Below are 26,507 nucleotides of genomic sequence, written 5' to 3' on the forward strand. Positions count from 1 at the left end.
AACATAATTCACATACATGATAAAAAGTACATGAATGTGTAGTTACTGCCCCTCAGTGGGCAAGTGCTATTGACACCTCTCATGATGACCACCCTAAAAACTATTTGTCTTCAGAGCAGGATCTGACAGTATGCAGTGAATACAACCTGGAACCAGACACCAAGTACAATTTACACTGAGTAAAGTCAAAATTATAAGTGAAAATAAGATTTCAAAATGAATTAGTACATTTTAATGTGTATTCAAAAGCAAGGCTATACCTTTAAATTTTTTTAGTACATCCTTGCATCTAACAAATAATGAAGAAACAATTCTGACATCTATACATATGATATGACAAAAGTTTAATGATTGAAAAACCTAACAAGCTATTAATCAGGAAATACCAAGCATAAACTAAAAAAAGATAACTTTTCTTCCCCCCCCAAATTAGTATTTTTCAAGACTTACAATAACTTTTAATTTTCAATACAAATAACCATAAAATAATAATAAATAAATAAAACATTCCATCAGTGAAGTGTCATGTATTAAAAAAAGGCTGATCTTGGATAAATTATTTTTCACTAAACGTAGAAGCTTTTGACCCGGGTGTGGTAATCTTCACATGGATAGTATTTCATCTATACATAAAAGCCAGTACTAGGACTCTTGTATTTAGTGATCTGGTATTTTTTGTGCATATCTTAAGTGCAAATCAAGAGAGAAGTCAATGTGTTTCAGTAAGAATATTCACTCTTTTCTAACTCCTGTTTAATGTTGCCATGTGGGTGAAGATTTCCAAATGTCAGAAAATATAAGAATGCAATAAATCAAAAAATTGCAGAGAACAGAACACAAAGTACTTTTAGTAATTATAATTTAACCAAAAAAGAACATATTTGTTAAGAATTATGTAGTAGATTGAGCCTCCAGAATTTTCATTTTTAAATGTCTTGGGAAGGATATGCAGCATTTGATTTTCAGTGTGAAATTAATGACAAGAAGTATTAGCTGCTTGAATCTGCAATAGGCACTGTCATGATTCAAAAAAACACTTAGAACATAGTTCTTTTAAACTAATTTGAAACGATGGAAAACCAAGCATTTAATCTGAGCTATTCATTTAATCTATGGACTAAAATAGTTGTCTTTAATGTATGGAAATGTAGGCATTTGCACAATTTATTTACTCCATCCTAAATAAAGTGGTTGGGGCAAGATTCAATTGTCTTCCAAACTAATTTCTCCCTCTTAACAGTAGGTAGAAAAAAGCAAACCTGTCTTTTGTGCACTTGTTTAACTTTAAGCATGTACCTAATGCTGAAAATAAATATTTGTACACTAATAATAAATATTTGTACATTGCAGTATCAATTTCAAATGCTTAATATCAAAGCACTTCAAGTGCTTTTTTTGACCAAGGAAAAAGTGCTCAGCCCATTGAAGCATAAAGCCCCAAGACAGAGCTCAACCCAGCAAGCCATAGAGACCACAAGGACACACTGTGGTCTGGAAATGCACTTCTAGGATTGTCTTTCCATCCCACATGCATAGTAGGTTTGATCCAAACTGGTACATAGGAAGAATATGCAAGCTGTGAAGAATGAAGGAATTTGGTAACTTTTTTTGAGCCTTGAAGTTTACAGACATGAATAGTTCCAATTAAGCTAATGGGATTTATCATGTTAATGACAGGCTTGTGTGTCTCCTTGAATCAATATGCACATGACTCATTGCAAAATGTGACTCACTGTGAAAAATGCATGCAACAGTTGAAAGAGACTGATAATGAAGGATATAGGAGTCTGCAGAGAAGCAAAATCAAGTGTTAATATTTTTAGAAATATTCAACAGAATTAAAAGCTTAAGCATATTTAGCTTTGAATAAAGAAAAATAAATTACTCAAAGACCAGCACTTTTGGCTTTAAATGTCACCGAAAGAAAATACTGCTTCGAGAATAACTACAGAAGCATCTCTGTATTTAACATCCCTGTACTATCTGCATGTTATCATATAACATTTAAAAAAACTCAGTGCAATGTAATTCCAAAGCAAATCAGCTGTAAAACATGTATTTTCTTTTTTTAAAACTTGTGAAAGAGAGGGTGGATAAGGGGGTGGCAGAATGATGAAACTTATAGAAAATACATTATTTGTCATGAAATAGAGCAGAAGGAACAGAAATTAAAGTAGAGGAAAAATCAGGTGATAGGTGAGTAGGTGGAAGTCACCACTTACTACTCCTCCAGTGTACAGTTTTTAATTTAGCATATATATAATCAGTAGAAGTGTGTTACTGAAAACGCAGTTATTATTCCATTAACTTGCTGTTGGCTTAATGAGAGACATAAGAGAAAAATCATACCTGAACACAAAAGCCAGTCTACAGAGGAACTATGTACAGCACTGAGTCAGTTGTCTGAAGATGTATGCTGGTTACAAATGGATAAACAAAAAGGCCTTGAAGAATCTTTGTACTAGATTATCTATAGATTCTCCAGCTGCAAATCACTAGTAGCTTCTCATATTGTCACCTAAGTACTAAATATATTATAAAACCAATGCAGTAGAATAGCTGACAATCAGTTGACACATCTTGACAGGCAAGTCAGTGTGCTCTAGAAGTTGAAGATCAGTCAAATTGTAATCTACCTTTGGATCTCAGTAAAACATGCAAGAGCTCAGCCTTCTCTACAGGTATTAGAAAAAAACAATCACACCCACTAACCCCAGAAAAGATGCCAAATACTATCAACTGGACAACAGTTCTCAAGGAAGCCTGAAGTAGAAATCAAAATCATCCTCACTAGGCAGGCAAAGGTTTTGCTATGGCTGGTAGGAGAACCTGCTAGCATGAAGCTCACATACTGCAAGCTGCAGCTTTTTCCTGACTTATGGAATTACAACAGTGATTTCACTGCAGTCATCTTAATAACCAAAACTAACAGAAGATTCAGGAGAGTGGTTGGTCTTCCTGTGTTAGTTCATCTGTACAGCTCTTCTTGTCTGTGGCAGATTCAGCACAGCACATACAAATCTACTGCAATACAAGAACACCTATATGTTGTTTTCCAGACATACTCCTAGGTAGCTGAAGACCTAATACTTTAATTTAAGTAAATTCTTTCTTCAGCCAGTCATCACATAGTGTCTTAAAGGTCCTATAAAATACAAATAAAGAAGCTAGTCAGTAACATGCCTGTAACTCCTGAGTAACACTATATTTCTTATAAAGTATCTATGGCTAAATAAGCAATCTCTTTAAAAAATTGAGATTCCTTAAAGGAAGCACCACTTTGGACAGAGGAAAGGGCAAGGTAGTAAATATTCCAATACCCATAAGGAATCAACTATTAATAATTAAAAGAAAGATTAGCATAGGAATAAAACATTTTAAAATTTTTCTATTATTTTTGTCTGAGATTGACAGTCAGTGCTGAGGCTGCCTCTTTGAAGGCTGTTAAGAGTTCATATTCCAGAGGTATTGGGCAGACCACCAATATCAGCAGTAGTATTAATAGAAACTGCTCAGTCTCAAATAACTACTGAAGCAAAGAAAATTAAAGACCCTCTTCTGAGAAGTATCCCTCACAGCACTAAACTGAAACGTGTAATAAGTTTATGAAAGACAAATGCCAAGAGAAAAAAAAAAAAAGATTATAAAAAATTATGTAGATCATTCAACTCTTACATCCATCTAGAAAGGTAAAGAAACTGGTATAAATGCATGCATGGTCAAGTAACTGGTTTTTGCTTCTAATCTCAGTTAAAAAAACTAATACCACTGAATTCAGCCTAGGGTTGCCAAGTTCACAGCAAAGCTAAGGGATGCATTTATAGCATGCTGTTGATCTGTATTAATTCCACAGGAAAACTTTTCTAATGTATAGTAAATAGTAAGCAGTTGCCCTTTAAACTCATAACTACTCCTGACACTATATTTTATAGAGGTAGAAGAATCTGCCATTTGTTTTCTACTTGCTGACCTTATTCAAAAGGACTGAAAAAATCTGCCAACACAGTGCAATAACATGAGTGGTCAACTGCTTTAAGACTTAAGGACAAAAATACTTTATCTTTTTTATATGTCAGTTATAAAATAAGTGTGCTTGCTGCCATTGGGATAGAATAAAAACAAAAAATTAGGCAAGTAGTCCAAAAAGTTGCCCAGTGTTCTAATTACAGGTACTAAACAATTTGTTTAGAAAGCATTCTTTTGTATTACCTTATCATGGGTGGTCATTTATCCCAGTGAAATAGGGCAGAATATTTACCATGCTGATGCTAAGTACCTACTTATTCAACTTCAAAAGAATCATAGAATACAATATAGCCAAAACATACATTTACACTTATCTCCATCCTTTAATGGATCCTGCAGGGGTTCACTAGCTCTAATGGATTAGTAGGCTTTATTTTCTGTTTACACCATAGGGATAAAATTATGATGTTCCACTCATTACAGAAAACAACGGAGAGGCATATCCATATGGTTCTCACTGTTCTCATGCATTTCCCATCAGATGGTGATCATCAGGTTTTACTGCCAGTTCCAAGCATAATAACTTTTTTCTTACACTAATGGAGTAGACAGTGTTGTCTCTAGGAATATACAAAAGACATTTTCAGATTTCTTTTTTTCCTCTACTGTTTTCTACCTACTGTTGAGAAGGTAGATCACTCATTTATTCTTAGGCCAATATGTATTAAAACCACAATCAAACCTGCATTGGTGACTGCTGACAGCAGTGACAGAATTTTAGGAATATTACAGAAATACCTCTGCAACATGCAGAAACATAAAAAGATAAAAAATTCTAGAATGTTGTATAACTTGTTTAAGATTGCAGGACAGAAAATAGTACATTTTAAAGCTCTCTTTCCTCTTTCCTTATTAACTCAGTTATCTTCCCCCTAGGGTAAACATCTACATTAGACTGTGAAAAATAAATCTCCCATATATTCAAGTTCTGGCTTTGTACAAACTATCAAAACTAATTCTAAGATCGCAAAAATATGTTTTCAGAAATTAAAATATAATCATACTGAAGTGTTAGAGTCCTCTGTATTCCTTGTAGATCTCACATATAGTTACATACTCTGTAGCTCAACTGCAATAAAACAAGTAGGTTACTGAAGCTTCACAAACATTTCTAAATCCTTAATGTTATCATTGCTTATATCATTGCCACTACATTGAGGTCCAGCACCTACCTTTGGGGCACCCTGCCTAGCCTCTAATTGCTGTTCCAGAGCACCACAACTTTCCAAATCCTTTGTCACATCTGCCAGCCCCAGTAGATATCTCAACTGCTGACCAGAAGGGCACTAGATGGCTATGTTTATGCAACTGACTTGAGGGCTTACAGTGGGATTCAGCTGCCAAGCACAAGTGTCATTTTCAGTACTAAAGGGTAGATACTGACTCTTAATCTCTCCTCCTGAAGGCATGGCTGAGTCCACATCAGCCCCATACAAAAGGCACCTGGCACATCCACAGTGACTTGAGATCCTTAATGCAGCTGGATCCAACCCTTGGAATTTCAGCACCCTTAGCTGGTGGTACTCTGATCAAATAGGGAGCATAATAAAAGAATCAAGAAAGAACATGATGAAAAGAACTTTTTTTTTTTTTTTTTTCTCCTGTGAAGGAGAAGTTGCAAACCTGATTCTGGCTGAAACACTGAAGAAAAGCCTTAGGAGAGGTGAAACCCAAGTAAAGGTCAGGCAGGAGTCCATGAGAGATTTTTGGCAGACCTCTCTGGAAGGCCAGGGATTGAGGGAAACAGCTCTGGTGTCTGCTATCCCAGCAATAGCAATCAGTTTTTTGAACTATTTGGTTTTGTAATAATATGACAAAGAGAGAGTTGAGGTTAATATTGCAATATGACCTGCCTGGGCAGACATCTCATGGTAATATCTTCTCTTTGGTTCTTCAGAAGTAACTGAAATTGTCTCAGTAGAATCTAAATTAAATTGGAGATTCTAGCTTAAAAGTGGACATTGTGTAATACACTACCGTGTACTCACAGGATGATGGACACAGAGTATGGAAGAAATTGAAAGGACAATTTTTATGCTATGCAAAACTGGCAATAGTATCCACAATGGCGTAGGCAGCTCAGGGATGTTAAAACAAACCAAAAAAAAAACCAAAACAAAAACAAAAAACAGACAGCACAATAGAAATAATGGCACAAATAGGGGTGAAAAAGGTGATTCTCTAAAGCACTGAACAACACACACAAAAATACATTTAATTAGAGCAAATATACTTCATATTGGGAAATACTTGGAATATTTTTTCATTAATTATTGGGAATTACTATTTCAAGATCAGAGCTGACAAAGCCCTCAGATCCTGGCTAATCCTGTTAAGATTGATAGATTTCTTTGGTATTCATCTAAGTATAACAAAACAGAGGTTAGTCTTCAATTTACATATGTGCTCATTACTACAACATATGACAGTCTGACTAAATTGGTCTTTGTGGAAAAAAAAAAAAGCCGCAAAAAACTACTGTGGTTGATTTAATAAAACATAGCTGTCCAACAGCATTCTTGAGTAGATAAAATATTATGAATCATTTCCAGAGCACCCTGAATTTACATACAGCTTTATGGGCGTAATGACAAATAAGGTCTTTGATCTGAAAAGCTTGTATTATAATTATCTTATACGGAAAAAAAGGTTACGCTCATATCTGAGATCCTTATGTAAAAGAGATTTAGCTAAGCTGAAAGAGTCCATAGCAGGGCAAGTAAAGTGGTTGGTAGCATGGCAAGATTTACATACAGAATAAACTTAAAAATTCAAGGATTACTTAGTCACAAAAAATAAAGTTTTAAGAAAGAACAAGCCTGAAGTATGGCAAGTTATGGAGGGTGTGCACAAACTAGTTGCTCTTTTATACTCTGTCAGATTTAATTGCGTAAGAATAAATGGAAGTACACACTTTACACAAGAAAAAAAAAAAAAAGGAACTGCCTGTACAACCAGCACACACTTTGCAAAACACAGTAATATAGGGTCATTGGGGTACATGATGTGACAAATTGGAGCAAAGGCATGAGACGCATTTATAATTCACCAGTGCAAGCCAAACATATAACAGCATTCAGAGAGACTGGTTTGTCTGCAAGCTACTTTGCTGCAAGTATCTGATAGCCAAGGAATCTGCCACACACATACGGAATTAGGCAGACTGATGAAATATTCCAAAAGGTCATTCTAGTGAAAAAGAAGGTACTTTTTAAACACAGATTAGATGAACTGTTAGCTTGGTCAGCACCTTCCCCTTGGTATACTTTACTCCATGCAGTTTAAGTCATGCTTAGTGTTGTCATGTTTTTGTATTTTATATTCTTAAAGAAGCACTGACTGTCTCACAGGATGCATCTATGTGTGCTGGAGGACTGTATAGCAATACTTCTACCAGATCTCAGCAGCAGGGAGCTGCAGGCTACTTTAGATGGCTGTGAAGCAAATTACTGTGTGTGCATGCCACACAGCTGCTGTCAGGACACCTCTACCACAGAAATCTTTACAACACTGTACTGAAGCATGGTGTAACCTATAGATACCAAAAAAAACCCCTATTTTAGCAAGTGTAGAAAGGTTAGGAAATTATACATTAAAAATATCTGGACTTCTCTTTGCTAGATAAATTAGCTAAGAGAAGGAACAAAAATTCATGTGAAGTTGGTATATTTCACTCTGCTCCTTTGTAACAACCAGCTCATGTTTAGACATAATTTAGAAATAATATTGTGAAGTAGCTTATAGTAAACATATTATTCTATATTGACCAAGTGGATGCTTGGAACTCGGTGTCACATTTTAAATGTCTAAAGAAAAAAATAATAGCCATGATAGTTCTCAGTGGGAAATACCACTGTGTGCATTAAAAACTAGGACTAACAGATGGGTTTTAGTTGGGTGGTAGCTTTTAAAAACAATTTTTCAAGTTATATAATCTTTAGAGAGTGGGTAGACTTTTGCCACAAGGGAATCTTAAGACATAAGGTTTATGTATCCTGGGAGAGATGTCCTTCATAATTTTATTTCCCACAGAAATAGAGTCAGTATTTGTTTGTACAATGAGGTTAATAACTGAACTAGGTCTAAGAGTTAAAGTACAATATAACACAAAATTACTGCAAAGTCAAAATTTGGCAATGCATAAATTATCTATTACTATTATAAAAGGGGAATTCGGTAACACAATATTCCAAACACTAACCCTCAGTACAATTATCTTTTTTGTCTTACCACCACAAATTCTGCAAAATTCAGGGGAGCTGTAATATCAAATTAAATAAATATTGCTATATTAAATTATTTAAAATTTCTTGGCTTCTCTCCATGGAGACCCAAACAATCAGGTCTGATTGTCTTACTATTCCCTAATGAATAAGTAATCAAATTATTCTTGAATGTGTTTTTAATGTATCCTAATTAGTCAGCCACTGTACATAACTCTGGTTTGCTTATCATTGGCATATGGAATTTTGTCTTACTCTCTCAATAATGCCTGTATGCAAGTGTGTGATATTGTTATGGATGTCCTGGTTTGAGCCAGGATGAAGCCAATTTTTCTTTTTACTGATTTTTTTTTTTTTCCTTCAGTAAGCTTTCTTGTAACTAGCAACAGTGTGTTCTGCTAGGCTGATAAGACAGTGGAATGTTTTTCTAACTACTGAGGCTTCAAGGCTGCACCTGCACTCTGCCAGCTCAGACACTATGGGGAGATCTGTGATCCCCCCGTAGGAGGCTGAGTTAGACAGACAGCAAAATTGGCCAAAGATATTCCATTCCATATATCTACGTAAGCTCAGAGGAAGGTCAGAGATCACAGAAGACAACTTCCTTCCTTCTCTTCTTCTCCCCTTCTCTTCCGTCCATGGCCAGCGTAGAGGGAGGACTCTGTTCATCCATCACCGTCGATCCTCAGGCTTGATCTCTCCTGACCCCCATAACTCTCTGCTTTCTCCAGCAGCAGCTTCGGGATTCCTCAGGACTCTTCCCAGTTCAGGGAAGTGCTGTGGGAGTTGCTGAGGGTGGGGGGTGGTGAGAGGCTTTTGCCTACACCTGAATCTATCTGTATATAATTGTATATATTTTCTTGTATGATTCATTAGTGTTTTAATTAAAGCTGTGTAGTTTAGTTTTCAATCCAGCCAAGTCTCTCTCTTTTTCTCTCTCTCCTTCCCTACCTGGGTTGGGGGGAGGGGGGATCGAGAGCATTGTTGTCAGACCTGAGTCAAACTGTGACAATGGACTACCACTTTTGATCCAAGGCAGTAAACATTTTACTCCAGTTCACTTGTAGCCATCATAAGATTTCAGAGCAATCATTAGCTATTTGCTATAAATCATTAGCTATAAATATTCTGTAAAAAAAAAAAAATCAGCAGTACTTGTTAATATAGTACCTCAGTGTTTTTCAACAAAGTCCAGTGTCTATTACCTTGTAAAAGGAAAAAAAAAGCATGTGAGCTTTTTATTAAAAATAATTTTTCTTCGCCTTAAAAAAATAAGAATAACTGACTTCCAAAGGACCAAGCATAAAATGTATTTACCATTAATATATTCATTCTTAACCATCTTCTTTCAAAAACACAATTCTATCCTTTCAAATCTCCTTAGATACAAATCAAACATGATCATAGTTTTACTGTCTTTATATACCCTCATCTTCTTGATTTTCTGATGTAAGAGCAAAAAGCAAATCTATTTGAATGTGTGGCATCACTGTTTTCAACAATGTTAATGGAAGATGATTTAAAGTTTTGTTTTGGTTTATTTTTCACTCTCTTAATACATGTAAGTATCAACTTCCTTTTCTGAATGACAGAAGCAATCAGAAATTGACATTTCTATGCCTGTGATGAAAACTCAAGCTTTTTCCTGAGACTACACAGAACCTTTCTTCATGTTTAAATTTAAATTACTGCTGCCAGCCTTTATTATCAATTATATAACCACAGAAAAATTAATTAGATATACTGCTGCCACTTCTGTGAAATCCCTCTGTAGTGCAGTCAATATAATCCTACATGTTTTTACTATCTTCAATTTTATTCTGTAAGAAAAAAAAAAAAAGGGGGTGGGCATCTTGTAAGTTTCTCAGTATCTATTCTAGGTAATTAAGTAAATTCCTTTAACGTATCCCCGGCTGTTAACAGCACAAAAGCACTTTCAGGAACTGCACCACCTTTAATCTAAACTCATGTCACATACCCAAGGACAGCAAGAGACTGAATTTGCACTTGCAAATCAATAACGTAGTTTTTGCACTAGGCTTCTGAAGGCAATAGCATAAATGTAAACGCAAACATTGCAAGCAACCACCTACTACACAAGATTAAAGGGGACTGATCTGAAGAAAATACTTCAATTTAGAGCTTCAGTTTTATCAGGTGTTTATGGCAGATTTTTATTTTGAAATCAGTTTTAGTTAAAAAATTCTCATGACCTTCTAAGTGAAAACAGCACTTCTCAAATTCATTCTTGAGGAAGGATTGGAAATATATAATAAACTTTTGAACACAGAATAATACAAACCTCTTTTAGGAGTCAATTTTAAGAAAAAAATCATTAAAATAAAATTTATGATAGGAAAAGATAGATATGTATTGCATCCAATACAGACATCTTGCAAATAGAAATACATACCCATATACACATATGGAAGTGCAGAAGTTCTTAATACCCCATTTTTTTGTGTTGCAATCCCAGGCTGTCCAAAGCAAATTAAAAGTAACATCATTCTCTAGTATCCACAGGAACTTTTCTTACATGGGCATAAAGCCTATACCTCTCTTTTCTGTCTTTAAGTAAGAACACAATGAACAACTACATTGCAACCAATCCAGCATATTTCTAGCTTCAATATTACATTCAGAATAATTTGTTCTCACATGAATACACACACAAGAACCTCAAGCCTGACAAGAAACTGGCAATGATTTAGTTAGACCTGCAAGGGCAGAGTAATATAAATTAAAGCAATCGCAGGAGCTCAAGAAGATTCCTCACAATATACACACTGACATTCTTCAGTTCACTTTCCTTACACACTTTATTTTTGTAGATCCCTGCTTTGCAAGTTACATCTATTTAAATTTTCTTACTTGCTCTTGAATTCACACAGATTATTTGATATACACTTGATGTGTAACCTCTAAATTTAGCTCCGATATTTTAGTTTGTAGTTTAAATTAAACCATGATGTTCAATACATTTTCCTCTTATAAGAATTACAGGTGGATTTTTTAAAGCAATTTGCAGTATCAACTGTGTCAAAAATGCATGGCTTTAATGCAGCAATGAAAAAGATTGGAAAACTCTCATAAAATGGCTGCTTTTGTTCTTTAAATTACTGAGCCAGACTGCCATCTATTGGAAAATAAATATTTTTTTTTTAAATTATACTTAAAAAAGAAAACCAAAACACCCTGAAACTACTGTAAGGTATTGTCAAAAGCTGATTTTGCTAGCAGTTATACTTAAGACAGCTTAGTTTTTAACATGAAACCCCAAAGTTAACTAATATGATAAAGGACTCTCCTACATCTTTTTCCACTGCATATTTTCTGGAACATGTTTTGAAGCACAGCTCCTTTCCTGACTTGCTGAACAATCAAATCCTAGTTATTTGGAGTGGAAGTTTTGCATTTAGGAAAGAGCAAAACTGCAGTATGTCAGCACTGAACCATGCATGAGAATAAAGCTTTCGCAGCCACCAGGGCTTTGTATGCCTTTGCATGCACAGGGGAACTACAGAACAAATTCAAATCATGATGACTAAAATGGGGTGGAAGAAAGGCAGAAATGAACTGGGAGTAAAAATCTATGAATCCAGCATCAACCCAACACAGCATACACACATTTGAGAAAAATGGGGAATGCCAACTAAAGTGAAACTCTCTCTGAAGCAGCATAATAGCCCACATTTCCAGTGGCAAAATTATGCTTTAACTTTGTGGAGACAACAAACAGGGCATTGTCTGATAGTTTATAATATACATGTTATAATGACTGGTGAAGATGGACTAAGAAACAATATTTTACATCACAGCACATCAAAAACATAGCCAGAGTTGCAAAATCAAGCACTGAAATTAAGATTTCAGTATAGCTTTAACCTGAATTTCTTTACTCATTATAATGTACTCTTCACACAAAAGATCACATTAACTTATTCTCATCTGACTTTGTGCTATTCAGTAAACAACTGTTCACAATTTTCCTCCTCTTCATTAATTGCTCTCCTCATTCAGGAAGCTAACACAGTCTGCTTTTCAGGAATCCAGAAATTTTCCAGGTTTCCCTTTAAGCTTTTGGAATGCACATGTGCTATGAGGACACATTTACTCAACTCCAGATCCATTCCTATTCACATGTACACTGTGGTGTCTATTCTTCTCTTTGCTTTTACATACTGCTTCACTGCATCCCCACCCTCCCAGATGTTAATGCCTTCCAGTCCCTAATATCCTGTGCTTCAATTTTCCTATTCAGCTCTTCCATGCTCTGAGAAAACTTGAGTCAATACAGATCTGACTAGTAATTTGGAATTAAGGTGACTAAACTTTCAACCAGAAAGCTTCTTCAGTTTCACCTGACCTGAGAGTTGTGCAAACTCTGCCTCTTATTTCAATTGAAAATACTGTAAGTACATAAACCTCTGGTTGTGATAATACTTTGTCACACTTTGCACACCCAGTCAACAGAAACATACCAAGGAATAAAATGCATAGCGTTTTCAATGAAAAACTTGATAAAAAAAGGAAGTCCATTAGTCCAGACATACCAGAACAACTTGCTAAGTGGTTGGCTGGCTGTCTAATAATTCAGCAAATAGAAGAATGTATTCAGTTCTGTTCTTGGTCTACCAGAGTTCCAACACAGTTTCTTCAAAAGAAAATGTCGTATTTTACACAGGTGCTCTATCACTGAGCAACAAACAACACAAGACATCTGAGGCCAGAAAAGGAACAGAATTTGCTAGTTAATAGGGACTCCTAAGTTCTGCTCTCAGGATTGCACTGGTATTTTTCCTGTGGTTGTAAAATCCAGGAAGAATACTGGAGGGGATCAACTGGAGGCTGATGCTCAATCATTTTATTTGGGAGACTATAAATGTGATGTTAAAAGCCACCCGTATGCCATAGAGAGAACTGAATCCCACTCTCCCACTTTCTAGATGAAGACTTCTACTGTAAGGTTACCATATTAAAAAACAGGCATCCCCACTACCCTTACACAAAACGAAACCAGGCCCTTTCAAACAAAAGAGGATGGCATTCAAGGAAGAATTCCAGGCTGTAGACCCTAGATAGACAGACATTCCTTTCTGCAGTCCTGAATCAGTCTATACCTTATTTAGCCAGAGCAGCACCACAGCTGATTTGGCCCTCTTCAAAAGAGCCAGCTACTTGAAAACACAGTTTTGAAAGGCAATCTGCTTCCTGATGCTTCCTCTCTTTTACACGACCATGCTTGCCTCAGGAGCTTGCTCCTGATGTGCCTTAGTCTACGTTTTTTACCCACAAGCTATGGTTCCAGGAAGAAATTTCCTAGCCTCCTATTTCTCAGAAAAATAAAATTAGTAAAAAAATTCAAATGTCTCCTAGCAGCCAGTTCCTTTGCAGAATCTTCCTTAATGTTCACAGAGTGTCATTGCTTGGGTTTTGAAACTTGTTCAGATCACTGGACTACAGAAGTTGAAAAGCCTGCACCAGTCATCATCTCTGGAAACATTTGTCCAGGAAATGGCATCATCTGACATATTACAAGGGACCTAGCTCTTACATCTCTTCAGAGGTCATACTGGCACAGTAAAAAATGAGTAACAAAGAAGACCCCGCTTAGTATATTGAGATTTTTTACAAAAGCTTCCCAAGGATGAGAAGACTAAAGTCAGAAGACTCTGTAAGAATGTCTCTCTTCAATATATATCCAAGGAATTTATTTCTGACTCTCCATATCTATATAAACCTCCACTTCTTTCTTTCTTTCTTTCTCTCTGTATCCCCACATTCACATACATGAATACTCATTTAAGTTTCTTCAATCATCACCCTACTTGTCACACTTCCTCCACCACGATGCTTGCAGGTCCTGCCTCCAGAGTAGTTCGGCAGCACTCACCTTCGTACCCATTTTCAGAGCTAAACAAATCTCTTCATCTTAGTGCTTCTTCCTGATTACTCTTTGATGGCTCCTTACGGCACATGTAGATTTTCATATGACCCATGCACTACAAAGGGAGTCTACACACCAAGGGAAGGCCACATGCTGCCACGAAAGGCAGTGTGTGAAAACTTCCCTGATGCAAGGCAGCCAGACTGAACACACTGAGTGAACACACTTTAAAACCCAAAATGGATGTTGTAGAATAATGAGGAAAATCCCACATCACAGCAAATGGTACTCTCCATATGTGTTTACTCTAAATACAGAAAAACATCAACAATATGTATAAAAATGCTTAATTGGGATCAATACTTTGTTCAGCCTGGCTTCAATATGAATTACATATGTAATAATTCAAACATCTAGAAGGGCTTTACAAAAGTATCTACTGCATTTTAGGACAGCTAACCATCTTTAAAAATCTCATTCTGTCCCCATATATTGAAATAATTGAAATACTGAGAACATAGAAGTCCTTGCCATTTTTCATCACATAAGAAAGCATAATTTTTCTTAACATATAGGCAACACTAATTGAAAGTTAGCACTTATCATTTTCCTTCTGTTCTGTGCTTTATTCCCTGGGCAATCCCATTTACTTACGTACTAAGAAAGACAATGATATTTTTAAAAAAAATAAATATATAAATAAATAAGGCTGGTTAAGATACACATCAAAAATGAATCTTTGAACACTTCATTATTACTAATCCTGTGAATAAAGTCATATCTTCAACTGTAGTTGGAAATCACTGAAGTATCACAACCGCAATTTTCAGTATTAGAGACGCATTAATACCATTAGGCTATTGGGAAAGCTATATGGTAATAAAATGTATAAAAGTCATAACTGAAGATGCTTAGCTGCTTCTTTTAGGGGGAGCACTTCTGATCAGATTGTGCAAGCATTTATTCTTTGGTATAGCACTGAGCTTACTGATTTCAATTGATTTCTCAGAAAAAAAACACCCTATTGTTGCACTCCCCCTGCTCAAAGGAGCAACTAACCTGAACTTTTAGACATACTAGTGCTGCCATAAAAAGCCATTCTGAGGTGTGGGAAGCAAAATCTTTGTAAAATACAGGGAACATAACACCTGTAAGGAACACGTGCTTTTTTTAAAAAAAAAAAAAAATAAAAAAAAAATTATGTGTTCTTTCTGCTATTCTCAGTTTTTATACTATTTCTTTCTTTAATGTGCCACAATTAAAGCAGATATAACTGAATATATTGTCTTTGTATCCCATCTTACTTACTATGTTAAGCTTGGTTTGGCTTCCATTGTTCTTAAGTTCATCCTCTGATACTTTACTAAAATTGTCCAGATAATGGTCTGATATTGTATGAGACAGATCTTCAAAAGAGTATTCCTTTTCTTGACACAATTTGATTTCATCTAAGAGCTTTGATAATTCTCCAGTCACAGCTTCACCTTTAAAAACAGACACACCATTAGTCAATAATTAGAATACCAGGGGTAATTTATGCCTAAAAGGGAAATGCACAGTCTTTGAATTTTATTGAGTATCTATTATCTTCCATGCCTTATCATCTAAATAGTGATATTCATGCACAATTATCCCTTAAAAAAAATGGCATCTCATTCCAGAATAGGAATCACTGGAGGTAATTACATACTTCTGCATTCCCTTATACTTTGCATTTAATAGGATGAATTTCAATATATACTTATCCTTTCTCTGTTTCCTAACTCTGAAAATTGGCTAGAAATAGCAAATATCCAAGAATGGATTATTCCAGGAAAGGAAAGTTTCTACAAACATACAAAATCAGTGTCCCATGCTCTGCATTGGGTTCATGTTTGCTGCTGTGATCAAGTAATGCACTATGTAGGTTCCATAAACTGTAATTAGTTTGGAAGAGAGTTTTCAGGAATACACATCCATCCCACCAAAGTAGCTATATTTTGTAAACAATTTCTTGCTTCCTTTCCCAGGATTAAAAGGAATGGTAGAAGGATATACTGGGCAAAGCCCACAAGTTTAAAAAAATTCTCCTTACACCAGTCTACCAGAAACCCATGGTTTAGTGCTGTCTGCACCTGTGTTTCATGTTTTCTGCTTAATTTATTAAATTATTAGGTTAAGAAATCTACCAAAATAGTAAGACAATGGGTTCTGTATGTCTATACTAACTGAGGGCCACTACTAGAAATACTAGTAGTAGTATTAGAATCACACTGAGTACTACCCTTTTGCAAATAGCTCATTGGCAGCAGCGAGACTGCTGCAGAGTAAAAAGCAACTTGTTATGAACAGCTGCATTAGGGTCTGATAATCTATTGCATGTGTAACACAGCTACCTTCAGTAACAGCAATGAAGGCCAAGTTTTTCAAGGGGCAAATAAGAAACCCTTTCTCAGTACTAGGTTTACAAGAGTCATATTATTGCCAACTATAGTCCTTAGACTTGTTAAAATACAGAATTTATTCTATTTTAGTTCATCTTTGGGGAAAAAAAAATGCTGAAAAGGAAAACCAGAGTGAGCATATTAAGCTCAGAATATATGAACGCACAAGTATAAATTCATGTAACTCAAGAAGCTGTGGTTGAGATTATATCTGCTTGGTCTAGAGCTCTTTGTGTGTCATATTTCTTCATAGTCACTATTATCTTAGGCAAACATAAATAATCTCAAAATATTTTTAGAATTACAACTGTGGCCAGCTATGACTGAAATTTTCAGAGCCAAGAACATTTTTTTGTGCAAAAATAGAAAGCAAAATCCCTAAATGTTAATAATTATTCTAAAAACCATGATAAAGTGCCCTAAAAAGAAATAGACTATGGTTTCTTACAGATTTATGTTCATAATACCATGGTCTCCTACATATGGTCTGCAATAATTCTTACTGGGCAAGAATGAGTTCTGTGTGACAAAACTGGAAGTGCAAGGGTGCTGACTGACCCATAAGTATACACTAAGTAGCTGTCTGATTGCTGCCAGGACAAAGACATGAAAGACAAATTTTGCCTATTTCTTTCAGGGCAGATACTAATTAAGGTCTCTCCCCTCTATCTAGCTATGGATTTTCATGACAGTCACTGAAAGGTAGCTGATACTACTATCCCTCTTCTAAATTTGTTTTAAATTATTTGAAATTAGATTGTCAGAGAATGGCAGATGGATGGGAAGCATAATCAAGTACAATTTCTTTCCTGTAGAATCAAATTACACGATGGACAAGCAAAAGCCAGCAAGCACATTTTACAGTATTTATGCCTTGAAAGTGGAAACAAGGCATGTGAGATCATGACATTATTGTTAAGAAATAAAACATACTTCAAAAATATGTACTACTCAGTTTTGAGACAGACATTTCCCTTGCACAGGACAGTTGACTTCATGATTTTACTAATCTCAGAGGAGCTACTTATTTTCATACACCACACGCCTGTTAAGTACCCCAATGGAAAACAAATGGAACCAGAGCATTTGTTTACTATCACCACAAAGATCATAATCTTGTGGGCAGCAGTAAGTTCAGTTTTCTCCTGAATGAAAACTTTCCCTGTAAAAGGCATTTAAAAACACAAACCAAAACAACAACCCAAAAAAAACCAAAAAACAACCCCCCCAAAAAAAAAATAAAAAGAGAGAGGCTTAGTTATTTGCCAGCAATTAAATTTACTTTGGATGATTAGAGAAGGCAGAAGTCAGGTTTGGAAGAAGCAGGACAATACCACACTTAGGAAATGCGAAATTTAAGTGGCTGTGATGTGTAAAGAGCAAATCCAAGTGCAAGATGAAAACACATGCACACAACAGTGGTAGTCACAGCATATGAAAGATATGCTAGAAGATAAAAAGGAGTACACACAATCATTGAAAGAGACATCCAAATCTAATACAATCAGAAGAGGTACTCACTTGGAAAGCTAAAGCAAATTCAATCCTTAATGTGAACAATGTCTGCAAACTACTTTGATGTACCTAATAACCTTTTGTTTTACTCAAGTATATTACAAAATATATTACAAAGTGTTTAAGGTCAGATAAATTAAAAAGATCTAAGGTCAAATAATGTAATACATTATAACCCATCAGTGACTTCCTTTCTGAGAGTACACTTCTTTGCTTTCTTATATGACATGGATTACAGTGTACGCAGTCCAGACAGATAACTCATGGTGGCAAATAGCTTCTCAGTATCAATAACTTCCTTAATCTCTGTTTCATTTTGTGTGTTTGTATGCATGTGTTAGCAATATAGTTTTAATATTAGAGAGAAGTTCAGTACAGCTTCTGTATGCACAGAGTACAAGTATTTACTTTTAGCCTTTGGAGACGGAGGAACTTCTGGGGACAAAATGCAAGACTGATGTTCTGAGCATTCCAATGGGCGTTCCTCTGAAATACTTGCATTTCCTGTTTCCATATACTCTGCAATTTAAAGATACACATACACTTACACTCCTGTATTAAAGGGGGTTTACTCCAATCAAAATTATATTTGCTACTTCTTTTTTCATTAAAGCCTTTCTCATTTTTCATATCACAACCTTGTAATGATTCATAAACACTGCTGCAAGGCAATCATTTATTGAAAGTATTATAAAACACTATCATGGCTAGTTCTTTCATCTGCTGAAACTGCTGCAGAAATCTCATTTTAGGAGTAATGAGTTGTGTTGTGTTCTTCCTGTCTTCTTGAAATCTCTCTGTAACTGTTCCATTATATTATTACTGTTGAAAGATTCAAAAGTTTAGTTAAAAATAGAAGTCCAAAACATAGTGCTTTAAAATTCTTGTGCTTTTCCTCTTAAAATTTCCCTTGCCCCACCATCATGATCACATGTATAAAAAACAAAGAGGAATTATGAATGTGCTAAAACCTCAAATTCATTACTTTTTTTTAAAAGTATATAAATTATTTTAATGTGCATTTGTACACAGTCTAGCTTGACAGAACACCAAGACCTTACTTAATGCTATTGGATGACAAAAAATAAATTAGAAATTAATTTATGCAATAGTGGTGTGTTTGTTCCAAGCAGAACAACTGGTTCTCAATTCAGGTAGTTATTTAGTACCTCAATTTTCATTTTCTGAAGTTGCTTAAACAAGTTATTTTTAATAACAGAGAGTAACCACAATAGTACGTATTGCAAAAAGCACAAAAACTACAATAACTGCTTTAATCAGTATCACACTGAAGGACTATAGTTTCTGGGAAGTGAAATTACCTAGATTTAATTTCTACTGTCTACAATGCACTTGTTTAGCTTGCTGTTTTTCCTGATTAAATAACAAATCCCAAAACCCAAATACAATCTGTGATAAGATAGACATCTGAGAAAATGAAATTGGAAATGGCAGAGAACAGCTCAGTTTCAGAATACTTTGCAGGTTGTCAGGTTTTTTTAGAAGAAAGTATGATTTGGAAATGTCATATATTAAGTATGATGGCTGACAATGGTCCCTTGAATAATCTGTCATACATTTCTTCATATTAAAGTGGCACTTTATTTTTTTTGTGTGTGGTTTTTTGGATTTGTGTGTGTGTAGTGCTGGAAGCAAGGAAGAAAAGATCTAGGAGTCCTGGTAGATAGTAAGTTATCCATGAGCCAGTAATGTGCCCTTGTCACCAAGAGGGCCAATGGAATCCTGGGGCACATAAGCAAGAGTGTAGCCAGTAGCTCAAGAGTGGTCATCCTCCCCCTCTACTCTGCTGGGGCCACATCTGGAATACTATGTTCAGTCCTGGGCTCCCAAATTCAAGAGAGATGGGAACTACTAGAAAGACACCAGTGGAGGACAACAAAGATGACTGGGGGATTGGAGCATCTGCATGATGAGGAAAGGCTGAGAGAGCTGGGATTCTTTAGCCTGGAGAAGAAGGCTTAGGGGAGACTTTATCAATGGCTACAAGTATCTAAAGGTTGGGTGCAAGGAAGATGGAGTCAGACTCTTTTCAGTAGTTCCCAGTGACAGGACGAGGGGCAATGGGCACAAGCTGGAACATAGGAAGTTCTATTTAAATATGAGGAAACTTCTTTATAGCAAGGTTGACAGACCACTGGAACAGGCTGCCCAGGGAGGTTGTGGAGTCTCCTTCTCCGGAGATATTCAGAACCCACCTGGATGCAGTCCTGAGTAATGTGCTCTAAGTGATTCTGCTTTAGCAGGGGAGTTGGACTAATGATCTTTAGAGGTCCCTTCCAACTGACAATTCTGTGATTCTGTGAAGAGACCATGAGAAAACAAGCAGCTTGATAAAAAGCTCTGGAATGTTTTCCAGCTCTGTCAGCTATCTTATTTGTCAAGTTAATGTGCAAGATGGAAGAAAAATAAAAAGGAAGCCAGACCCAAAGAAAAATAAGAGAAAAAAAAAGCAAATATTTTCAGGCATGAGGTTTCTTAATTATTGTGCAACCATCCAAAAGTAACCATAAAATTAAGTTCTACCAGGTGGGAGTGTTGAAATTATTGCATCAGTACAAGTGTTTTTAGGAAACAGAGGGGAAATTGTGAAGGACTTTAACCTTGCTGTCTATTTATCATGTAAGACTGTGGTTTTAAAATAATACTCTAATTTTATTCTTTGTCAGACTCCACTTTCAGACCAATGCACTTACCTGGAGGTTAGTTCTGAGGAGGAAATTCCAAGCTCAACTTCAGTCCCATAAATACTTACTTTAGAAACTGCAGAGATCCTTCCAGAAAATCGCTATAAAAGGCTCAGCACAAGGCATGGTGCAAAGATTTAGAACAGGCCAACAGTGTTCTTACATTCTTGTAAGAACACAACCTTTAAAACTTTGTCCTTCTAGGGGACGTCTAACTTGGTTTTAAACTACTGAAAATTCTACCTGATACGTACAAGACAAGTAAAGACATGCACTCAGTTGTGAGAGGCTTGTAGTTCAAGTACCCACTTACCCACATCAAAGAAACAGACACAAAACAGGCCATCTATGTCAAGAGCCAAAGTATGTCAGCAAATTAATTGTATTCACATGCAGTTGGCTAGAAATCAATCTACAAAGCCTGCCCAAATGTATTGAAAAATATTATAATGTCACCTTCACCTGTTCTGACTATGGTTCACTTGACAGGCTTCTCTGCATTCTATAACTTTCCTAAAAAAAAAAAAGAAGAAAAGCCAAGCATAGTCTATCATAGCACTTAATGACTAGAACAGTTTTTCCAGCTGTGGTCTGAGAGTTCAGAGAAAAGCCTGCCATTCTTACAATAGAGGAGAGTAAATGTGGTTTTGGACATGACCTGTCAGATTCATAACACTGTCTTCAGCATCTTACTGACATCCTGTTCCATGTTTCAGAGACATAACTAGCTGGCATGATTAGCATGCAAGGAGTGAAGGAAGCATGTTAATACACCCTTCCAAGATGTTTCCTCACCATGATGCTCTGGGAAAACGCAGTATTTTACTTCTGTTGACAGAAATGGCAGATTACAGTTCAGTGAGGATTACTGCTAACCTCAAAAACCTTTGCCTGCTTAGCATTCTTTTCTACATTTACCTGATTTTAACATAGCCCCACTCAATCTAAATAGGCCATGTGCACAAAAAACAATACCATACAAGTGGTGGCATAGCAGTAGAAATAAGATCAGTGGGAAGCATGCACTCAAGAAGGTAACAAGGACAGGAGAGTTCAAAGTGCTGGAACTCCCACTCTCCCTGTTTCTCTAACACTGCTTAGGCCAAAGTCAAGCAGAAGGGAAAGCATTAGCAAGTCAGTAAGGAAACACAGCTGCCTCTCCCCAGAGTTGCCAGAGCCAGGAAGGCCAACCAGAAAGAGAACATAGCCCAATTCAACTGGAGCTGCTGCTGCTGAACATCTTGAGGCAGTAAAAACTCAGGCTGTAGAGCACAGGTGCCTTTAACTTCATATCCTCCAGGTCCTAATTTCTCAGAGAGGTGAGAGGGTCAAGATTTTGTCCTTATTATAAACCTTAGCTTTTAGATTAATGGCTGCATTAGCCTCAGAGTACTTAATATTTTTCTTTTTAATTGGGGGGAGAAGCAGGGGGCCCTAGTAATCCAACACCTTTTTTTTTTTTTTTTAAATTAAGTATGAGCTCCATTCCTTCCACTTGGAGAGCCTACTTTGCAATGCCATGGGATGGATTCACGTAGAATTCCCCCCTAGAGTCACATACCCTAAGGAGACAAAAAGGCTTTCTAAACTCTAAAAAAGACAAGTTTGATTAAAATAAAAATCTGAAGACTCACCTTTTCAAACAGGAGACTCTCCAAGTAACTAGGTCAAAGGAAGATTTAAACTTAGAAGAGGCTTAAAAACCATTCCCTTTACACAGCCCATACTCCTGAAAGGGGATCCTCTCTTCTTCTCTACATGTCTTCTTTAAGGGCAGCAATCTTCAGAAGTCCCTCTTCTCTCCTCAGGAGACTCCTCAAAACTGGCTGAGAACCCTGCAGCTCTATCTAGTCCTGCCCTCACCCATGAGATCTCTAAAAACTCCTTCTGAAACAGCTCTTTTGCTCCTCTGGGAAGGAGTGATCCCCAGCCCACCTGAAGCTTTACAGCCCAAATTCTCTTTTGCAGCTGTAGCAGTTACAGAAAACCAAGTGGTAACAGGTGTGCTAAGGTGACAGATGAGCTGAGATGGAGGCTGGGCTGACTTCAGTATCCTAAATTTCAGAGGATAATTCTGAATTATTCAAGTTTGACTTAATCTCAGAGAAATCTGAAATAAGTAGAGGATTAAGTTATAGGCACATAGGGGAATTTTTGTGCATGTAATCAGGGAAGATAAATGGAAACAAGCTCTCAAATATGATTCTGAAATAGGTAAGGGCCCAAACTTTTAAGTCCCCATAACAACGGCAGTTAATTCATAAACATATTTAATACTCTACAGCTTTTACACAATATCCTATAAAAGAAACCAAGATACCCCCCCAACAACAAAAAAAACCCCAAAACCAAAAACACTAACAACAGCAAAAAAAAAAACCCAAAAAACCAACAACCAACCAACAAAAAAGAAACAAACAGAAACAAAGCCAAAGGAAGAGTGAGATCCTAGTTCTCTTCAATCCACTAGCTGAAATTAAATCCTTCCTTGACTGAAAACCTATTCTGTTCTTCCAGTGAGGCTGGAGGGGAATGGAAGATCTACTTAAAGCAAGCATGTGCTAACGACACCAAAACTATTTAAGCAGAGGGGAGAAGAAAGAAGTCCTGATTCTGCAGCTGCTTATGCATTTTCCATTAGGAATAATTTGGTAACATTTACAAACAATGTTAGATTCTTAAGCAGCTACAGCAGAAGAGAGAGGAAACAGCTTTCCATTACATCTTGCTCCATGCTGTCTATGCAGAAGAGCTTTTTGTGCCTTCCCAGGGCTCGTGTCATTTTTTCATCTGTTTATCTACTACCTCCTTTTTTTCTCCTTCCAGAAATAGAAAAAGAGCAAGATACTAATAGAGAGCATAGTGGGCTGTGGAGAAAGAGCTGAAAGATGGTATAGAATGCACCTGCGTCACGTTCACAAGTGCTAAAACTAAAACACAGCTGGTCGGTTTAATTTTAGGCCTACTAGGCTTGGCAACATCCCTTTTATCTCCAGTGCCTAATTATAAAACCCTAAGTGCCAATACCATTAACTGCTTCAATACTGAATGTTGTTGTTTCCCTGAAATACATCCAGTAGACTGGCCTTATTTGGCACATTATTCTAATTCTCCACTCATTGAGTACATAATGCCTAAGCGGCTATTTCTTCATTACCACATCAAGAATCTAAACTGTGGTAAGTCTTTTTAGTTTAGGTCAATGCAACTCAGACCTTAGCAAGACACAGAAAATTACGGGACATATATAAGTGACAAAGAACTAAAATGTCAACTGTAATTTCAAAAATTCCATCTATAATTAACAGGCAGTAAAAAAAGACATTCAGGTGATGCACAATTTAATCACTTTTTTTCACATTGCTCTTCAAGCATGTTATTTATCTTCCTTCTGTCAGGTAACACTAAAATCTCCACAAAGACATCAGAGTTTGCGAACACAAATTTTTTTGCAGAAACTTCAATCACTATTTTCTCAGGATAGTGAGAAAATATGTAAAAATCACAAGACCACTAGGATCACTTCTAAAATAAAATGATAAAATGCTATGCTTCTTTTTAACCTATAATCTCTAAAAATCAGGTATTTAAATATTCTTTAAAAAAGGGAGAACAGCAATAGAAACTTCTACCAACGATTCTTAAATTCTGGAGGCCTCATTTCCAGGAGGCTACCAGTCCTGCATGTTTTAGTATCAGGTGAATGGATTTAATATTACTGCCTCCATAAACTGCTTCTAAAGACATAACTTACTTTTTTTTGCCTTCAAAGAAGTTTCTCATAAATATCCTCAAAACAAAATACTTGTCTTCCAAAACCTGTCTTACAACACAGTTACCTCTCTGCATATAAGACAGAATGCTACTTATCATGCCTACCAGTAATACCAGTCACATTATTTCACTCTTTGTTTCTGCCAGTCTGTTGATATGCATCTTCCAGCCATTGTTTTATATTTTGAAAGCTAATGCCTTGTGGCAAGGACAAATATTATGCTAGGTTAGTACTATAAAGTGTACAGTAACACTCATAAGAATTCAAGGGGGAAAAGGTAAAAATGAGAATGCTAGGTGATGAAAATCTTACTCGATCCTGGCAATAAGGTGAAAGTATCAATTCAATGCCACTGTGTCTGCATAAAGAAAAAAAATACACCACCAAATTAACCCAAAACACACACAAAAAAACCCCAAATAAACCACCAAACAAAAACCACAACAACAACAAAAAAAACCAGGAAGAAACTTACAAAAACTGGCCAGCAATTGCCTGACAGGTTCATTTGCTTTCTTTTCTCCATAAATCTACATGGAGGATCCATAAAAGCTTCTCTAGAAGATCAGCTGAAGACAGAAGCTTTAACAGGAACATATTTGGAAACCACCAACTCTCTCTCAGCAATTGCCCTTTCTTTGCATGGAATTCATTACCCACTGGCATCAACTCAACTACAGTATGTTCAGGTTTCCCCAAATCAGAGTGCTTTCCTGATTTTTTAGCTACAACAGGATAAATGCACGCACTCCAGTGAAGAGGATATTCAACTGACTTTTTAGAGGAGGATGCCTCTATCGTATTATCAGCAGTGCTAGTATGGAATCCTGCACCTCCTGATTTTATTTTTCAACCTCAGCTCACAGTTCAAACTTAAACATTGACAAGTAAAGCTTCAGGGAACTCTTTGCTGATGAAAAAGAATCTCAGTGGGTTCCACAAGGGAGTTCTGAAGGGGCTTCTCAAGTTTAAGACTCAGACTGGCTCTTTTAAACATTTTTTGTCCTTGCATGTCCCTTTTCACTATGAGGCAGACAGAGCAAAAAGAAGCAGTTGCTCATTACAAGCACAGTTTGGTCATACTAAAATGAGCTGAAACTATTAAGCCATAATCTTTTTATTTTCAAGGCAGACGTGAAAAAGATCATGTCAAAGTACCAAAAAGCCTCAAAATTGACAATTTCTTTTTATGTTAAAAAATAAGGGCAGATAATGATCCATCAATGTGACAAACTTTTGAGACGGATTTGGGTTCTCTATTTTTCATAGAGTAAGGGTACTTTGAAGTACTTTGTTCCTCAATGAGGTTGGGCCTGCAAGATCATGCTAAGGAGAAAATGCAATAATGCAGATACAAAATGTAAATTTAGTTTAATGGTGATGGGACATTATAATTAAACTTAGGTTAATATTTGAAGGATGATCGATTTGGATGTCTAAGAAAGTGAAAGCCCTGACTGACTCTTTTCCTGCCACTGAAGAAGTTTCAGTGTTATATTAACCCTCTTTTCCTCTGCCCAGTGGTATGTTCATACTGCAGCTTAGTGAGGACATAAGGACTGAAGTTTCACTATACAGTCTAAAGCAAGCTTAAGAGCTCCCTTCTGCTGATAGGGGGGAAGTCATACTTCATTCACCCGTATCTTCCTCTGTCCACTTTTGATGCACATTTCTGCCATTTACCTGGGACAGAGCTAACTCTGGGATGTGAATCACATAGGAGGTAAGTTCATTAAAACAAACAAATGTATATTCATATAGTTGTAATCTTATTTTTATTATATTTACATACTAGAAAATACAGGTAATATAATAAACTATATATATATATTTATATATTACTGATTCATTAACTGAATCATATAATTCTGCAATCTCCTGTATGTAGGCAATAGGAAAGGGAATTATGTAGCTGGAAGCAGAGAAGGAGGAAGCAGGCAGAAGGGAGGAAAG

The 26,507-nt window shown here is 36.3% G+C and overlaps 1 protein-coding gene across 1 annotated transcript in view; it reads right to left on the bottom strand.

The window, feature by feature from the left end:
- ANKS1B (ankyrin repeat and sterile alpha motif domain containing 1B) overlaps positions 1 to 26,507 on the bottom strand; it is a 423,652-nt gene that overhangs the window by 321,203 nt on the left and 75,942 nt on the right. Inside the window, 2 exon segments of the mRNA XM_010008039.1 lie at positions 15,445 to 15,620; positions 18,483 to 18,593. Coding sequence (XP_010006341.1) covers positions 15,445 to 15,620; positions 18,483 to 18,593 — 287 coding nt within the window.

Source organism: Chaetura pelagica, unplaced genomic scaffold (assembly GCF_000747805.2).
Source record: "Chaetura pelagica isolate M959 unplaced genomic scaffold, ChaPel_1.0 scaffold50, whole genome shotgun sequence".
Taxonomy (NCBI): domain Eukaryota; kingdom Metazoa; phylum Chordata; class Aves; order Apodiformes; family Apodidae; genus Chaetura; species Chaetura pelagica.